Source organism: Ornithorhynchus anatinus, chromosome X5 (assembly GCF_004115215.2).
Source record: "Ornithorhynchus anatinus isolate Pmale09 chromosome X5, mOrnAna1.pri.v4, whole genome shotgun sequence".
NCBI classification, from domain to species: Eukaryota; Metazoa; Chordata; class Mammalia; order Monotremata; family Ornithorhynchidae; genus Ornithorhynchus; species Ornithorhynchus anatinus.
The window spans coordinates 24,785,195-24,802,202 of record NC_041753.1 but is presented as its reverse complement, the minus strand read 5'-3'; the positions used below and the strand labels follow the sequence as shown (position 1 = coordinate 24,802,202).

The 17,008-nt window shown below is 50.3% G+C and overlaps 1 protein-coding gene across 2 annotated transcripts in view; it reads left to right on the top strand.

Moving 5' to 3' along the window:
- The window catches only part of CORO2A (coronin 2A), a 76,725-nt gene that overhangs the window by 36,570 nt on the left and 23,147 nt on the right, over positions 1–17,008 (top strand). For both annotated transcript variants that reach the window (XM_029054593.2, XM_029054591.2), the window contains exon 2: positions 5,739–5,939. In XM_029054593.2, the coding sequence (XP_028910426.1) occupies positions 5,739–5,939 (201 nt within the window). The remainder of the gene's footprint in view (positions 1–5,738; positions 5,940–17,008) is intronic.

Below are 17,008 nucleotides of genomic sequence, written 5' to 3'. Positions count from 1 at the left end.
ACTTGCCTGCTGTGCGACCTTGGGTTAGTCACTTTACTTCTCCGGGCCTCATTTTCCTCACCTGCAAAATGGGGCTTCACTTCCTATTCTTCCCTCCTACCTGAGCACAGTAAGAGCCAGGAACTACGTTTAACCTTATTACTTCTTATCTACCCCCACCGCTTAGTACAGTGCTGGCTCGTAGTCAGCGCCTAACGATAACCGCCATTATTATTAGAAGTAATAGTATTAATGTTGTTGTTGTTAACAGGCAGCACAATTAGGGATCTCCACCAGGCAGGGCAGGTCCTAGTCCTCCCCTTGGGGGTCCCAAGGAGATCCTGGTGCCAAGAATCAGGCCCCGATCCATCCAGGGATAAATCTAAAGCAGTGTTTTCACGAAAGGGAATTCCCAGGGAGTCTTCAGTGTCAATGGACCACAGTTTTCTATTCGGAATTTTCACCCATCCCATCTTTTTCTAATGGTTCTCAGTCAAAGGGATTGGTTGAAATTGGTGGGGAGCAGGGGGGCCTAGTGGAAAGAGCACAGGCCCGGGAGTTGGAGGAATCCCGCCTCTGCTACTTGTCTGCTGCGTTGTAACCTTGGGCAAGTCAGTTCCCTTGGCTGTGCCTCAGTTTCCTCAACTGTAAAATGGGGATTCAATAACCGTGCTCCCTCTTCTTAAACTGTGAAACCTATGGGACACAGTCCCTGTCCCTGACCTGATTAACTTGTATCTGCCCCAGTGCTTAGAGCAGTGGTTGACACATAGTAAGTGCTTAACAAATATCATTAAAAATAAGGAAATAAATATTCAGCTGGACGATTAAAACCTGATGACGAAGCGGCATGGCCTAGTGGCCTGACTTCCTTGGGCCTGGAAGTCAGAAGGATCTGGGTTCTAATCCTGGCTCCGCCACCTGTCTGCTGTGGGACCTTGGGCAAGTCACTTAACCACTCCGTGCCTCAGTTACCTCATCTGTGAAATAGGGATAAAGGGAAACTTTTAAAAGTATTATCGGTTTACCTCAGCACCCCTGTGGATAGCAGTCGATCCTAGCACAGCTGCTGACAATGAGAATACGCTCTCACGTACTAAATTTAGAGAAGCAGCATGGCTCAGTGGAAGGAGCCCGGGCTTGGGAGTCAGAGGTCATGGGTTCTAATCCCGGCCCCGCCACTTATCAGCTGTGTGACTTTGGGCAAGTCACTTAATTTCTCCATGCCTCAGTTACCTCATCTGTAAAATGGGGATGAAGACTGTGAGCCCCACGTGGGACAACCTGATCACCTTGTATCCCCCCAGCGCTTAGAACAGTGCTTGGCACATAGTAAGCATTTAACCAATACCATCGTTATTATTATTAGTATTAATCATTGACGGGTTGCTGACCAATAGTGAAAATGAGATGACTAGGGAGATAAAAGGGACTCACAAGGAAGAGAAAAGAAAAGAAAGGTACTTGGCCAAAGGTCGGGCACATTCACATGAAATTGGGCTCTTTGGGCACTCCCAGAAATGCCAAACTGGGTGAGGGATCCGAGGACTGTCCTCGGGTGATTGAGTCCCTTCCTTCCAGTGATCCATGTAGAAGGCCAAATTAGCCACAACACCGCGCTAGAATTGCTACTGTGAAATTCAAAGGTCAAGGAAAGTGGGAGGTCATGATGGACTCCTGAGAAGTCTTTGACTTGAATTCATTTTGCGGTAGAGTAGTAGTCGTTGATGTCTCAGTTCCTAAATCTGAGTTAAAATGGAGGATTTAGGGAAATAATATTTAGAGACATTCCCTTGAATGGGACTCTCTTAGTAGAGGGGACAGTTCCAAACTGGAGCCACTCAGCTGGCCTTGTATTGGAGCACACACTTTACGTAGGTCTCTAAATTTAAGGTAGGGTCTTTTCTCATTCATAATCGCCTGTGGTTAGCAGACATTAATTACGGAACAGACTATATTGTTGAATTCTTTTGAAACTCTTTGATGTGGTTCCGTCTGCTGCTGCGGTATAGAAATGAGGATGTACCCTGGTCAGTTCACATTTCTGCTGGACGTTTTCTCGAAGAAATCTTGCCTCATTTGCCCCTCTGAGCTTCGTGTCCGCAGATTCCCATGCCTGCCAAAACATTCCAAAACTAATGACGACCATCTCCGTCCTTAGCGAGAGATCTAGCAGCCAATATAGATTCGAGGGAGGTTGACAGTCAACTCCTCCATTGAAAGTCCTTCTCTCATGTTTGTCGCCTGAGAAGCCTCACTTTCCGAGGCCAGAAGCAGAATTAGAATTAGGACTAGGCAGAATTAGAATTAGTGCCTCAGAATTAGGTTTCCATGCTCAGGAATCTAACTGATATGGCGAGAGGAGGAAAGGCATTGTAACTAGTCATGCTTTCCTAGATATTTGTGTTTTGCTTACTTCTCAGCCTTGTGGGGCCTGTGAAAGCCACAGTGGAATCTCCATCTGTCCTGACCAAAGGTACCAAGATACTCTGTGGCTTTTATCAGCCTGCAGCAACCGACTTCAGCGCTCAGCTGGCGTACCTTTCACCCTGCCTTGACCGCGGATGGGTTCCTTGCTCAGATGACCAATAGAAGTACCTGAGGAAGGGAAGGGAATGCCCATAGACAGGACCACCTAATGCCTGGAAGGACTCTCAGTGCATAGATGACAATAATAATAATAATATTTGCTAAGCACTTACTACATATCAAGCATCATACTAGGCACTAGAATAGGTACAAGATAATCAGGTCGGACACAGTCCCTGCCCCACATGAAGCTCACAGTCTAAGTAGGAGGGAGAACAAGCATATAGTCCCCATTTTATAGGTTTTACATTTTTTTTATTTGTTTATTTGGTATTTGTTAAGCGCTTACTATGTGCCAAGCACTTTCTAAGCGCTGGGGTAGATACAGGGTAATCAGGTTGTCCCACGTGGGGCTCACACTTTTAATGCCCATTTTACAGTTGAGGTAACTGAGGCACAGAGAAGTGAAGGGACTTGCCCAAGGTCACACAGCAGACAAGTGGCGGGGGCGGGATTAGAACCCACGTCCTCTGATACCCAAGCCCGTGCTCTTGCCACTAAGCCACGCTCCTACTGTGCCCTAGTGGATAGAACACGGGCCTGGAAGTCAGAAAAACCTGGGTTCTCATCCTGGTTCTTCCACTTGTCTGTTGTGTGACTTTGGACAAGTCACTTCACTTCTCTATGCCTCAGTTATCTCATCTGTAAAATAGGGATTACGACTGTGAGCCCCATGTGGGACAGGGACTGGGTAACAAATACCATAAAAAAAAGATGAGGACACTGAGACTCAGAGAAAATAAGTGAAATGAAATGGCTCGAGGTCACCCATCGAGTGGCTCCACCTTAGGGCTATGGAGCTCTGGTAGGCTCCCCGGAGCGTGGTGGCCCAAAGAGGATACTTAGAGGAATCCCATAGCCCCACAATTCCATTAATAGAAGTTTCCTTTCTGGGAGCAAGGGAGCACTTCAGCCAAGGCCAGGTGGTTGAGATCCTGGTCGTAAACAGGGCTCTCAGACTCCATTGCTATTTGGGTCTGGCTGAACCCCCTGAGCCCCCCCTGCCTAGACCCTAAATGCAGATGCCAGTTTTCGGTCATGTGAAAAACATGTCGAGGAGGGGAAGTTCAGGCCCAGCCTGCTGGGCATTAGGGAATTTTGAAAGAAAGCAGCTTGAAAATTAGAAAAGTAGCCAGCAGCTGGTTTCACACTCTCACTGATCCTGTTGGCTCCCTGACATCCCTTTTTTCCACTGTCTCTATGATGCCCCTTTGTCACGCCAAGGCTGGGACATGAAGGGCAAGGTGCTGAATTCCTGTCCTTGGCATTTTCTTGAGCTGTCCTGCCAGGACAAGATCCCTTCAGCCAACTCCAACACTTAGGAACCGATTTTCCCCTCTCCTCAACATTCGGGTATTTATGTCAGCTTCATTTAATTTCTTTTGACTACTTTCATTGTTCATCTTTTTATGGGTGTCTCCCCTTTTAGAGTGTAAGCCTGCAGGGCAAGAAAGTGCCAGTTCTTTTCTACTTCCCCGGGACTTAGTACGGTGCACCACGGCCAGTGGGCTCCTGACAAACTCTACTAATATCGGGGCTACGTATTACTATTCCTACCGATGAATCAATCGGCGGTATTTGTTGAGCACTTCCTGTTCATTCATTCATTCACTCATTCATTCATTCAGTAGTATTTATTGAGTGCTTACTATGTGCAGAGCACTGTACTAAGCACTTGGAATGTACAAATCGGTAACAGAGACAGTCCCTGCCCTTTGACGGGCTTACAGTCTAATCGGGGGAGACAGACAAGAACAAAAGCAATAAAGAGAATCAAGGGGATGAACATCTCATTAAAACAATAGCAAATAAATTGAATAAAGGTGATGTACATCTTATTAACAAAATAAGTAAGGTAATGAAAATATATACAGTTGAGCGGACGAGTACAGTGCTGAGGGGATGGGAAGGGAGAGGGGGAGGAGCAGAGGGAAATGGGGGGAAAAGAGGGTTAAGCTGCGGAGAGGTGAAGGGGGGGGGTAGAGGGAGCAGAGGGAAAAGGGGAGCTCAGTCTGGGAAGGCCTCTTGGAGGAGGTGAGCTTTAAGTACGGTTTTGAAGAGGGGAAGAGAATTAGTTTGTCGGAGGTGAGGAGGGAGGGCGTTCCAGGACCGCAGGAGGGCGTGGCCCGGGGGTCGACGGCAGGATAGGCGAGAACAGGGGACGGTGAGGAGGTGGGCAGCAGAGGAGCAGAGCATGTGGGGTGGGCAGTGGAGAGAGAGAAGGGAGGAGAGGTAGGAAGGGGCAAGGTGATGGAGAGCCTTAAAGCCTAGACACCCTCACCTTCCATTCTGAGCACCTGTGGCCTACTGAGCCACTGAGTAACCACTGAGCTCCTGAGTTCCTGAGATGGCCTCCATAAAGTTTGCAATTCTCGTGCCGGAGGTCTGTACGTCAATCAATCAGTCAATTGTATGTACTCTCCTCTCCCGAGTTCTTAGTAGTGTGCTCTGCACATAGTAAGTGCTCAATAAATACCGTTGATCGATTGACTGAGCGTCTACCATGTGCAAAACACGCTACTCAAGCACCTGGGAGAGCACAGTACAAAGGAGTAGGTACGGACGACCCCTGGCCACAAGGAGCTTCCAGTCTAGAGGAAGGAGTGTCGTCATTTAGGAGTCATAGTATACGTACGTTCCTCTACACGCCTTGGGTGATGTTTTCCCCAGGGTCTGGGCCAGAGTGTCTGTGAGCTCGTCGTGGGCGGGGAACGTGTCTGTCAACCCTGTTATACTCTCCCGAGCGTTTAGTACGGTGCCGTGTACACCGTAAGTGCTCAATCAGTATGATCGATCGATCGATTGAAAGCCCCAGACCTGCCGTCGTGGAGTTTGCTGAGTGACGCTGCCTCCCCCCTCCCTCCCAATCCACCAATTCTCTCCTCCCCTACGTAAGGAGGGCGGCGCGGCGAGAATCATCGAGCACTAGGGTCGCCGAAGATCCTCCGGTGTCGCTACCTGTGGGCCTCGCTAAGCAGCTGGACTTTCAGCTCAGTGGTTTGTTGGGCTCCTAGGCTCTGGAACGGAGCCCCTAAATGCCTCGTGCCCTAGTTCAGCTGCGCCCGTGTAGCTGAGTCCCTCGTTATTGTCGATAACGTTCTCAAGTAATAATCGCCGTCATCCCATTAGGAGAGAACAAAACCAAACTCTCTGTCACCTCTCTTTGGCAGATGACATGGCACCCTCAGTACCGAAGTTCCAAGTTCCGTCACGTCTTCGGCAAAGCCGCAAGCAAGGAGAACTGCTATGACTCCGTGCCCATTACCAAGAGCGTCCATGACAACCATTTCTGTGCTGTCAATCCTCATTTCATCGCCGTCGTGACCGAATGTGCTGGCGGGGGAGCCTTTCTCGTTATACCGATACATCAGGTAACGAAGCACCGAATGGGCTGGAGCCGCCGGCGGAGGGGTGGGGGGTTGCCGGGAGAGGGCATGTCTTTACGAGGGCATCGCAGGGTAAGGTAGAGCTAGCTGATGATAAAACTTCCACTTTTTTTTTAAAAAAAACTGGTATTCGTTACATGCTTACTATGTGCCAGGCACTGTTCCAAGCGCTGGGGTGGATACCAGGTAATCCGTTTGGACGTGGTCCCTGTCCCACACGGGACGCATGGACTTCATCCCCGTGTTACAGATGAGGCACAGAGAAGTGCAGTGACTTGTCGGAGGTCGCACAGCAGATAGGCGGTGGAGCTGGGGTTAGAACCCAGGTCCTTCTGACTCCCTTGCCTGTGCTTTAAACACTAGGCCACGCTCCTTCTCACGATGGCTGGGCCTAGTTGTTACCGAGTCGAGTTCAGGGCCAGACTCTAGTCCTCATTCCGCCCCGCACTTAACTGCCCCTGACTCCCAGGGAGAGAGACGAAAACTTCATCAGGCTCCAGTGAGCCCATCGGCTTTACTTAAGCGCCAGTCCCAGATCTGTGAGCCTCCTGAGACCTTGTCCTCTGTTTCAGAAATCAGAAATGCTTTCAACCGAGGCCCACTCGAATGACCCGGCTCCGAGAAGCAGCGTGGCTTAGTGGAAACGGCACGGGCTTGGGACTCGGAGTGCGTGGGTTCTACTCACCGTCGACCCCATAGAGATCTTGTGAGATCCAGTTTGGTTAAAGAAAAGCCCCATGGACTAAAGATACAGTCAAGCAAAAGTGAAAATAGCACCATCCCTAGGCCTCAAAGAAACCAGGGTGTGGGCCTAGAGAAAATTAGGCAACTAGCCTGAAAAATATGGGGCAAGGAAAGGTATGCTCTCGTTCTAGTCTTTTCTCAGTTCTGTTTCGAAGCCTAAAATCATGCTTGATGGGAACTTTTGAGTGTTTTTGTTGCAGGTGGCTGCTTCAGATGAGTAGAGGGAGTAGAGGAAAGGGAGTTGAGATACAGGCAGGAGGTGACGCTGTTAATGTGGGCAGGGCTAGTGCAAAAATGAGGCAGCTGAATAGAATTTTGGTGGGCCTAGAGATTTTAGAAAACTATTTGTAAGCCTGCAATAAGTTATTTACTGTAATTTGTAAAAATACAGGCTCTTTGAAATGAGAATGGCCTCCCTTCCTCCCTTGAGAGTTTCCTCTATAGAGTGGGTTGGGCAATCGTGCTGTTGGAAGAATATTATGAACAAACATAATAATAATAGTGGTATTTGTGGTACAGTGGTATATAATAGTGATATACGCTTACTATGTATCAAACACCGTACTAAGCGCAGAGGCAGATACAATGTAATCAGGTCCTACATGGGGCTCACAGTCTAAGGGAGAACAGGTATTGAATCCCCCTTTTGCGGGTGAGGGAACTGAGGCAAGGAGAAGTTAAGTGACTCGTCCAAGGTCACACAGCAGACAAGTGACCAAACGAGAATTAGAACTTCCGACTCCCAGTCCCGGGCCCTATCCACTGGGCCGTGCTGCTTCTCGACGGTAATGGTACATCATTTCAGTCCTGCCCCATGGTCCAGAGGCTGATTTCAAAACGGTGGGGCTCCCAAGCCGGGCCAGGGGGCTACCGTTTGGGCTTTGCACACGGTAAGCGCTCAGCAAATACGATCGGATGAGTACAGTTCTAGACTACATCAGTCAGAGACATTTGGTCAAGAGTCACCTGTTCGGACCCTGTTCTGGTCCGAGCCCGACTACTCATTCTGAATGGTCTGCTGGAGGCCACCTCCAGGGCTCCTGGAGGGATTCTTACCTGCGCAAGGGGAGTCCAACATCCTGGGGTGTCCCAAGCGGACTGGAAGCAATAGAGGCCTCGAGACGGACGACTCCTCCTCCTCCTCCTCCTCCTCCTCCTGGGGACCTTCCAGACTGGGGTCATCCCGGGACCAGAGCATATGTTCTGGGGCAGCTCTGACCTTGCTCATCTGACCTACTTTAGCCCATTGGAAGCCTACGTCTACTGCTCGGTTGGCCCCAGTGCCCACGTCTCTCTGTGGGAGTCAGTCAGGCACTTAAGGAGATGTATTTCTCCCTGTCAGGCCTTAAGAGACCACAGCTTTGGAAAATAAAAAAGGAGAGAGGCTCACGGCAAAAGAGGGGAAAAGTATTAGAGGAGACAGATGTTTGGCGTTTCAAGACCTAATGGAAAAGGCGGAAAAGTGGAAAGCTCAGTGAAGAGATAAAAATAAGGTTGACAGTAAGAAATGACATAGATGGATGGATCAAAGCAACTTCAGTGCTATGAAGGCCCAGAGGGACCATGAGAAAAAAACCCCAAATGTCCTTGAGAAAATGTACACCCATTCTCCATTTAATAATATTAATAATAATAATGATGTTGGTATTTGTTAAGCGCTTACCATGTGCCGGGCACTGTTCTAAGCGCTGGGGTAGATACACGGTCATCAGGTTGTCCCACGTGAGGCTCCCAGTCTTAAGCCCCATTTTCCGGATTAGGTCACTGAGGCACCGAGAAGTGAAGTGACTTGCCCAAAGTCACACAGCTGCCAGGTGGTGGAGCCGGAATTCGGACCCATGACCTCTGACTCTTAAGCCCATGCTCTTTCCACTGAGCCATGCTGCTTCATGTGGCATAGAACTCCTGTCCTTTTAAGGGAGGAATATTTAGGGACTGTACTGAATCCCCCTACACTTCTCAGGGAAGCATGATTCTCCTTGTTTTCAGCTTTCAGTTGCAAAAACCTCTCCATCCCTTCCCTGCAGGAAACAAAGTGAACCTACTTATTAACTGTGTGCAGAATCAGGCCTGAGGCAGATGACATTTTCCAAAACTATTTTTTGGAAAAGAAACCAACTCTTTTCTGCCTTACTGCCCAGCCGGTGTGGTTTAAGTTCCACCCTTGCCTGAAGCAGCTTTTCTTGCAGCTCTGTTCATGTGATAATGTGCCATTTTGAACCGCCCTGCCCGATGACTGCTTGTCATAGATATTCTGTGCCGGGTCGTGAAGAAATGAATGACGAGACTAAGATCATTTTCACCCTAGGTGGATTCTGAATCAGACAGTCTTGGAAAAATTCCCAGCGAGCTCCCATTTTTTTTTTTTTTTAAAAACAAACCATATAATAATTCCCACAGAGCAATAATGTGGGAAGGGCAGATCTGTTGGATCTACTGAACCGGGAACTGCCCTTTTGAGGGGCCCTCCCGCTCGAGAGTCAGCAGTAGGCCCCTGAAGTTGACGGGGTAAACCAAAGATCGTCCCTCCGCCTCGGGAGCAGGGCACTGTGTGGGAGGGATCAAACTACCCTCTGACTCTTCCCTCCCCGACTCCGCAGTCCTCCACTGTGAGGATCAAACTACTTTGCGACCCAGGGCTGCCGGGGCAAAGCTGATGGATCCATACTCTGCAAAACATTATGCTAGTCCTTCTTAAGCGACTCTCACTCACAACGGGAGGGTTAATTCCATTCGGTTTTTGTTTATTTTCACGATCTTGAAACCGCCGTTCCCCGTCACTCTCAGTTTTTCCCCTCCGATCCATTACCTGACTCTCCCCTTGCCCAGGACACCCTCCCATCCATTTTTTCCAAACATGTCCCTGCCCTCCTTCAAACACTATCTAGAAAGACATCTCCTTTAAGAGCGATGCGTTCCCTGATGGATTGCTTGAATTCCCTGATCGCCTTACTCGCTCATCCAGCCATCCCCTCTGTCACCTCTACCCACTTATCCGCCTATTTGTGATTCATTGATCTACTCATCTTTATCATCTGCGGTCCCTCTAAAACTCTTGATGATTGCGTATGCCTTCATTTATGTCTGCTTGTCTTCCCCACTAAGTACAAGCCCCGCAAGGGCTGGGATCATGTCTTTTGCTTCTTCCAAATGTCCCCCAAGAGCTTAGACCAGTGCTTTGCACGCAGTAGATGCTCCAGGGATTCTGTTGACGAAGATGGTATGTATTGATTGCACCGAGTGCTTGGGAGGGAACAAGAGAAGCAAAGACGCACGCATTTCCCCCCCTCAAGAAGCTGCCAATTTAATGGGGTGGACAGATGGACAAAAATGATTTACGAGTAGCGAGAGCAGGAGGAAGATCGAGAAAGTAGCAGGAAATAGTACAAATGAATCAGAATGAAGTAGCTGTATAAACGATGGGGTGTGTAAATAGGTATGCATATAAAAATATGTATATGTACCTAAGTGATGAGGCTAAGAATGAAATATATAGTTGCAACGGGTGGCTGTTGGGGTGAAGCAACTTTACGTCATGGGAATTCTTCGCTGAGGCTTTCTGGAGCAGTTGGAATTTGAGAAGGGTTTCGGAGACGGGGAAAGCTGTGGTCAGCTATGGATTTGGGCGGAGGAGGGAGTTCCAGGCTGGGGAATCAGCTGGAAGAAGGGGTCAGAGGTGGAAGAGTCTACAGCTGAGGAGGAGCTGGTAAAGTCGATGTGTAAGATAGAGAGAGGTAGAGGAGAGCTATGAAGCCAAAGGGAAGGCATTTCTGCTTGCTGTGGAGGGAGATGGGCAGCCAGTGGAGATCTTGGATGAGTGGGGCGATTATTGCCCAGCGAAACTTCAGTCCTGCTCCGTACTCCCGCACGGATCATCTTCTTGAAGTTGGGAGAGACTGGAGACAGGGAAAGCATTATTTCAAAGCAAATGGGTTTTTTTTCCTTCTTATGGTTCCAGGGCTGCACAGGGGCTGGACTGCCCCTCACTGGCCTATGTCCCGACGAGTGGGCTTGTCCCTGGTACGGTGACTTTGCCCGCCCAAGGCCACAGCGCCGGGCCCAAACTACCGCAGCTGGTCGGCCACCAGCCGCACTGTCAGATCTCACAGCAAGCCGGCGTGGCTGTGAATGGTATACCGAGGGCGTGGGGGGCCGCTCTAGGATGGGCGCGGGGGAAAACCGGCACGCTCTCCTGCTACTCCCGCTCTTTGGGCTGTTCCGAACGTGGCTAGAGGCCGCAGAGCGAGACTCTCATCCCCGTTTGACAGATGAGGTAACTGAGGCCCAGAGAAGTGAAGCGACTGGCCCGAAGCCACACAGCAGACAAGTGGCGGAGCCGGGGATCAGGACCCCCAACTTTCTAATCCCAGCTCTGCCACTTGTCAGCTGGGTGACCTTGGGCCAGTCGCTTCACTTCTCTGGGCCTCAGTTATCTGTAAAATGGGGATTGAGACTGGGAGCCCCATGTGGGACAGGGACTGTGTCCAACCCGATTTGCTTGTATCAACCCTAGCAGTTAGTACAGTGCCTGGCACACAGTAAGCACTTAGCGAATATCACAATTATCATCATCATTATTATTAATCGCCATTTCAGTTGGAAATGGCTCGCTCCTCCTCTCCCGGCACCCCTCCCTGCCCCCCTTCTCCCTCAAAAACGGGCACCTTGAAATACGTTGGCCCCATTCCAGTTTCCCAGAGTCTAACCATCATATCACAAGCACTTGGACTAGGTTGGTAGCTTGTTTCAGTGGCGAGGAAGGAGCAGATCCAGGAAGTGATATGAAGGAAGAACCAGCAAGATTTATCGGTTGACTGGACGTAAAGGCTGGAAAACAGTGGGGAATCAGGGACGCCAAGGTTCCGGGCTTCTGGGACAGGGAGGAAGGTGGTGTTATCAATAGGGATAAGAAAACTGGGAGGAGGATTGGGATCTTGGAGGGAAAGGAGGATGCTCTGTGAATTCTAAAAGATCTATAAATTCTCAAATACGGTTGAATTTTCCTGAAAGAATCTGTGTGTAACCATTGATGGATTCATTAAGGTCTATGAGATACTATATATACTCAAATGATAAAAGAAAATCATTCATTCGGTCGTATTTATTGACCACTTACGGTGTGCAGAGCACTGTATTAAGCGCTTGGGAGAGTACCACACACCACCTACCCAGAGCACTTATTTTCTTCACTGGGCCTGCCTTTGGGATCCAACATCTGTCCCTGCGCCCGGGAACATTGACCTGGAACAGCGGTGGATTTCCTCACTCCTTCCCCCTTCTTTCCCTCTCCTCCAGGTGAAAATCAGGCTATGGGGAAGAGTCAGATTTGGAGAATAGGTGCGGGGGGGCGACGGTGGGTAAGATCTAAAACAAAGAGCTATTAAGTTTAAGGAGAGGGATGGGTTAGGATCTTCCCCCTCTATTTCATTTTGGGTACTTTTTCAGCAAACCCCCCCCCCCCCCCCCCGACACTCTCTCTTTCTCGCTCTCTTTTTATTTTATCTCTCAAGGATGAAATGAAGAGCCATTAAGTTTGAGGAAAGGGATGGGTTAACTCGGTGTCCCATTCCCCCACAGGGATTAACGGTTCCCGACCATTCCTGTCGTGTCCAAAAATTGGCCCTCTCCATCCCCGAACGACTCAGAGCCCCTTTCACCCCAGCCATCCCTTGCGGCAGTCTGTGGACCATCCCCCAGTAGGCTGGAGTTGTCAGTGAAGGAAATAGTACAGTGCTAAACGCTTAGTAAAACTAATAATAATTATTATGATATTTGTTAAGTGCTTCCTGTGTGCCAGGCACTGTACTAAATGCTGGGGTGGATACAAGAAAATCAGGTTGGACACAGTCCCTGTCCCACATCGGGGCTCACAGTCTCAATCCGTGTTTTACAGATGAGGTAACTGAGGCCCCGAGAAGTGAAGTGACTTGCCCAGAGCGGACAAGTGGCGGAGCCGGGATTGGAACCATGACCTTCTGACTCCCAGGCCCGTGCTCTAAACCACTACACCGTGCTGCTTCTCTAGTGCTAAGCGTTTAGTACAGGGCTTTGCACGCAGTAAGGGCTCCGTAAATACGATTGAATGAATAGGGCAGAAAATCCAGTAGGTAACTGGGGGGAAGGGATAGAGGGGAGGCAGGCTGGGGAGTGGTTACAGATGCGTTCGGGCAAGCGGGGGCGAAGGTCGAAACTTTTTCTTGGTGGGACACCCGAGCATTTGAAACCTCTCCCGCTGCTTAGCACTGGGCAGCAGGACCGCGGAGAGGATGCCCTTCTCTGCCCAGTGTATAGCGCACCGGGCTCGAGGGCTGCTCTTGTCCCCCTCCTGGGCCCACGGAGGTGACCTGACTCTGCCCCAAGATGGGAGCCGCCCCCACGCTCTCCCTTCACCGTGCCCCCTGTCGCTATGAGCTGTGGGAGTGGGTGGGCGGACAACATGAGGGAGGTGAGGTGGCTTGTTAAAAAGCCGGAGCAGCGGAGGCCGCAGGCTGGCTTCTCCTCCCTCCCCTGACCTGGAGCCATTCTGGGCTGGCCGCAGAATTAATAGTTAATTGATTCCCGTTCTCCCTCCTACTTAGCCTGTCAGCCCCATGTTCTTATTATCTTGTATCTAATAATAATAATAATGTTGGTATTTGTTAAGTGCTTACTATGTGCCGAGCACTGTTCTGGACTGTGAGCCCCGTGTTCTTATTATCTTGTATCTAAGGATAATAATAATGTTGGTATTTGTTAAGTGCTATGTGCCGAGCACTGTTCTAAGTGCTGGGGTAATAATAATAATGATAATAATGTTGGTATTTGTTAAGCGCTTACTATGTGCCGAGCACTGTTCCAAGCGCTGGGGTAAAAAATAAAAAAAAAATGGTGGTATTTGTTAAACGCTTACTATGTGCAAGGCACTGTTCTAAGCACTGGGGGTTACAAGGTGATCAGGTTGTCCCACGTGGGGCTCACAGTTTTAATCCCCATTTTACAGATGAGGTGCTTGAGACACAGAGAAGTGAAGTGACTTGCCCAAAGTCACACAGCTGGCAAGCGGCAGAGCCGGGATTAGAACCCACGACCTCTGACTCGCAAGACCGGGCTCTTTCCACTGAGCCACGCTGCTTAGATTACAAGGGAATGAGCCACGTGGGGCTCACAGACTTCATCCCCATTTCACAGATGAGGGAACTGAGGCACAGAGAAGTTAAGTGACTTGCCCAGAGTCACACAGCTGACAAGTGGTGGAGCTGGGATTAGAACCCAAGACCTCTGACTCCCAAGCCCGGACTCTTTCCATTGAACCAGATACAGGGTAATCAGGTTGTCCCACTTGCGGCTCCTAGCCTTAATCCCCATTTTACCGATGAGGTAACTGAGGCATCGAGAAGTGAATTGCCCAAAGTCACAGAGCTGACAGGCGGCGGAACCGGGATTAGAACCCATGACCTCTGACTCCTAAGCCCGTGACTTTTCCACTCGGCTCCGGGTGCTTAATACAGTGCTGAGCGCATAGTAAGCACTTCACAGAGACCATTCTTATTCGTACTATTGCCTGTCCGGTGTTCCGGCGTGAATTATTTGGAAGGGCCGAGCCTTGCTCCGCCGTGGTTCCAGCCATGGAGTTCTGCGGCTACACCGGATTTCCCCCCGATCCGGGAGGGAAATGCAAAAGTCGTGGTTCAAATGTGGGTGCAGGTTCAGAAATCTCTATGGTGCCAGAGCAGGGTGGTGGCTGGATCCAAACGCTCAGTACAGTGCTCTGCACATAGTAAGCGCTCAATGAATACGATCGAATGAAGGAATGGGACTGGGCGTTTTGGGTCCAGTCTTCAGCAGCGCTCGCCGCATATTTCTTATGGTATTTGTTAGGCACTCACTCTGTGCCAGGCACTGGACTAGAAGCAGAGGAGCAGCGGCGGATAGAGCGCGGGCCCGGGGTCAGGTTGTGGGTTCTAATCCCGGCTCCGCCCCCTGTCTGCTGCGTGACCTGGGGAGAGTCACTTCGCTTCTCCGTGCCTCGGTAACCTCGTCTGTAAAATGGGGATGGAGACGGTGAGCCCCACATGGGCCAGGGACCGTGTCCAACCCCATGTGCTTGTATCCGCCCCTGCGCTTAGTACAGTGCTTGGCACATAGTAAGCATGTAAATTCCATTATTATTATTATTACTAAGCACTGGGGTGGATAAAAGCTCATCAGGTTGAATGCAGTCCACATCCCACAGGGGGCTCGCAGTCCCCGTTTTCCAGATAAGGGCCCTGAGGCACAGAGAAGGGAGGAGACTTTCCCCAGGTCACAGAGCAGACGAGTGGCAGAGTCGGGATTAGAACCCAGGACCTCTGACTCCCAAGCCCGGGCTCTTTCCACTAAGCCACGCTGCTTCTCTGACTAGGACTAGAGGCTCGAGATCTTTGCAGGCCTGCAGTTGTCTTGCGCTTTTCCACAGACAGACACTCTTCTCACAGCTGGAGACACCGGCCTCCTAAGACTCATTAGTATTTTGGGGCTGATCTCTCCAGCTGTGACATGGACTCAGCTATTATTAGTCATGAATTAAAATTCCCGATTTGCTTGACAGATCAGGATGACCTTGGGTCTTAGGAATTGGGAAAAGAAACGTCCTGTTCGTTTCTGGAAAAGATCCCCTTTCCCCCAAACGGGGGCTCGCCAGGATTCGTTCAGTATTTCGGTAGCCTGTTATTAATCGTCGTGGTAGTTAAGTGCTTACTAATAATGTGGGTATTTGTTAAGCGCTTACTATGTGCAGAGCACTGTTCTAAGCGCTGGGGTAGATACAGAGTAATCAGGTTGTCCCACTTGAGGCTCGCAGTTAACCCCCATTTTACAGATGCGGTAACTGAGGCACAGAGAAGTTAAGTGACTTGCCCAAGGTCACACAGCTCTTGAGGGGGCAGAGCCGGGATTCGAACCCATGACCTCTGGCTCCCAAGCCCGGGCTCTTTCCACTGAGCCACGCTGCTTCCCTACGTGCCACGCGCTGTACTGAGGGCTGGGGTAGGTACGAGCTCGTCAAATTGGACAGAGACCCTCCCCCCCCCCCGCCGTAGGTGGCTCACAGTCTTCGTCCTCATTTTGCAGATAAGGTAGCCGAGGCCCAGAGAAGTGAAGTGACTTGTCCAGGGTCACACAGCAGACCGGTGGGGAGTAGGGATTAGAACCCAGGTCCTTCCGACTCCCAGGCCCGTACCACTCCAATCTTTTTTCTGCAAGGGAAGGCCGAGGCTTGCTCCCAACGCATCTGGCAGGGGAAGGGCGGCCTAGCAGATGTAACTGCCCAATCCCCTCACCCCTCTGGAGGCAATTAGGAAGACGATGGACGTAGGGCGGTCCACCCACGTAAATCAAATAGACCGTCCGCATCGACCTCACGGTTCTATTAAGCAAGATGCAGGAAGAGCAGGAAAGAGCCTGCTGCCGTAAACAGTCCCGTCTCGGCGATGCTTTTAAGGTATCTTAGTGGAAAGCATCAAGCTGTCCCTTAGTCCCCTTTAAAGCACTTCGACCTGGTAAACCTAATGCCGTTTAAAATCTAGACTCTCTTTGCACACAGATGTCTCAGAGCATGGATCAGTGGCTGCTGGGCACAGAAATAAAGTGCACCCTCTCTCCACTTGGGTCCGTGTTAAGGAGCAGCAGCTGTTTCGTGGGATGTCTGTCACCTTAATTATGAATGCTCTTTCATGGAGAACCCCCAATAGGAAACTCGAAAGGCCACTATCAAAGGGCTTGACTGGAGGGTGAGTCAGATACTGACTGAGAGGAGTGAGTGAGTTCTTCCAGCCCGCTAAGAAAACATGCTCCTGAAGAAAGGGTTGTCGCGGAGAGTACTGGAGTGGGGTGAGCGTGGTGATAGAGCACAGCGCCTAGAAGAAATACGGTCGGAGGGGCCGTCCCCTGCCTGTGGAGAGGGGGCCACGCCGGAAGGCGAAGCGACGTGGCCTTGTGGAAAAACCGCAGGCTTCGGATACCGGCTCGGCCGGTTCGTCGCCTGCTGCGTGACCTTGGGCAAGGCACTTTGCTTCTCTGTGTCTCGGTTCCCTTATCTGTAAAATGGGGTTTAAAATGGGAATTAAATGCTCCCCCCCCCCCCCCTTAGACTGTGAGCCCCGTGTGTCTGATCCGATTGTACTGTACCTAAACGATAGAAAAGTTTTCTCCTGCTTGGTAAGGGGAGGTCAGTATGTCCTCTTCCCCTTTGGACCAATCCTACCTTGTAATTCTGACTCCTGGTAGAGTTGATATCACGCGTTCTGACGCCGGGTAGAGTTGAAACCGCACGTCTGTCGGCTCTGTTGTACTCT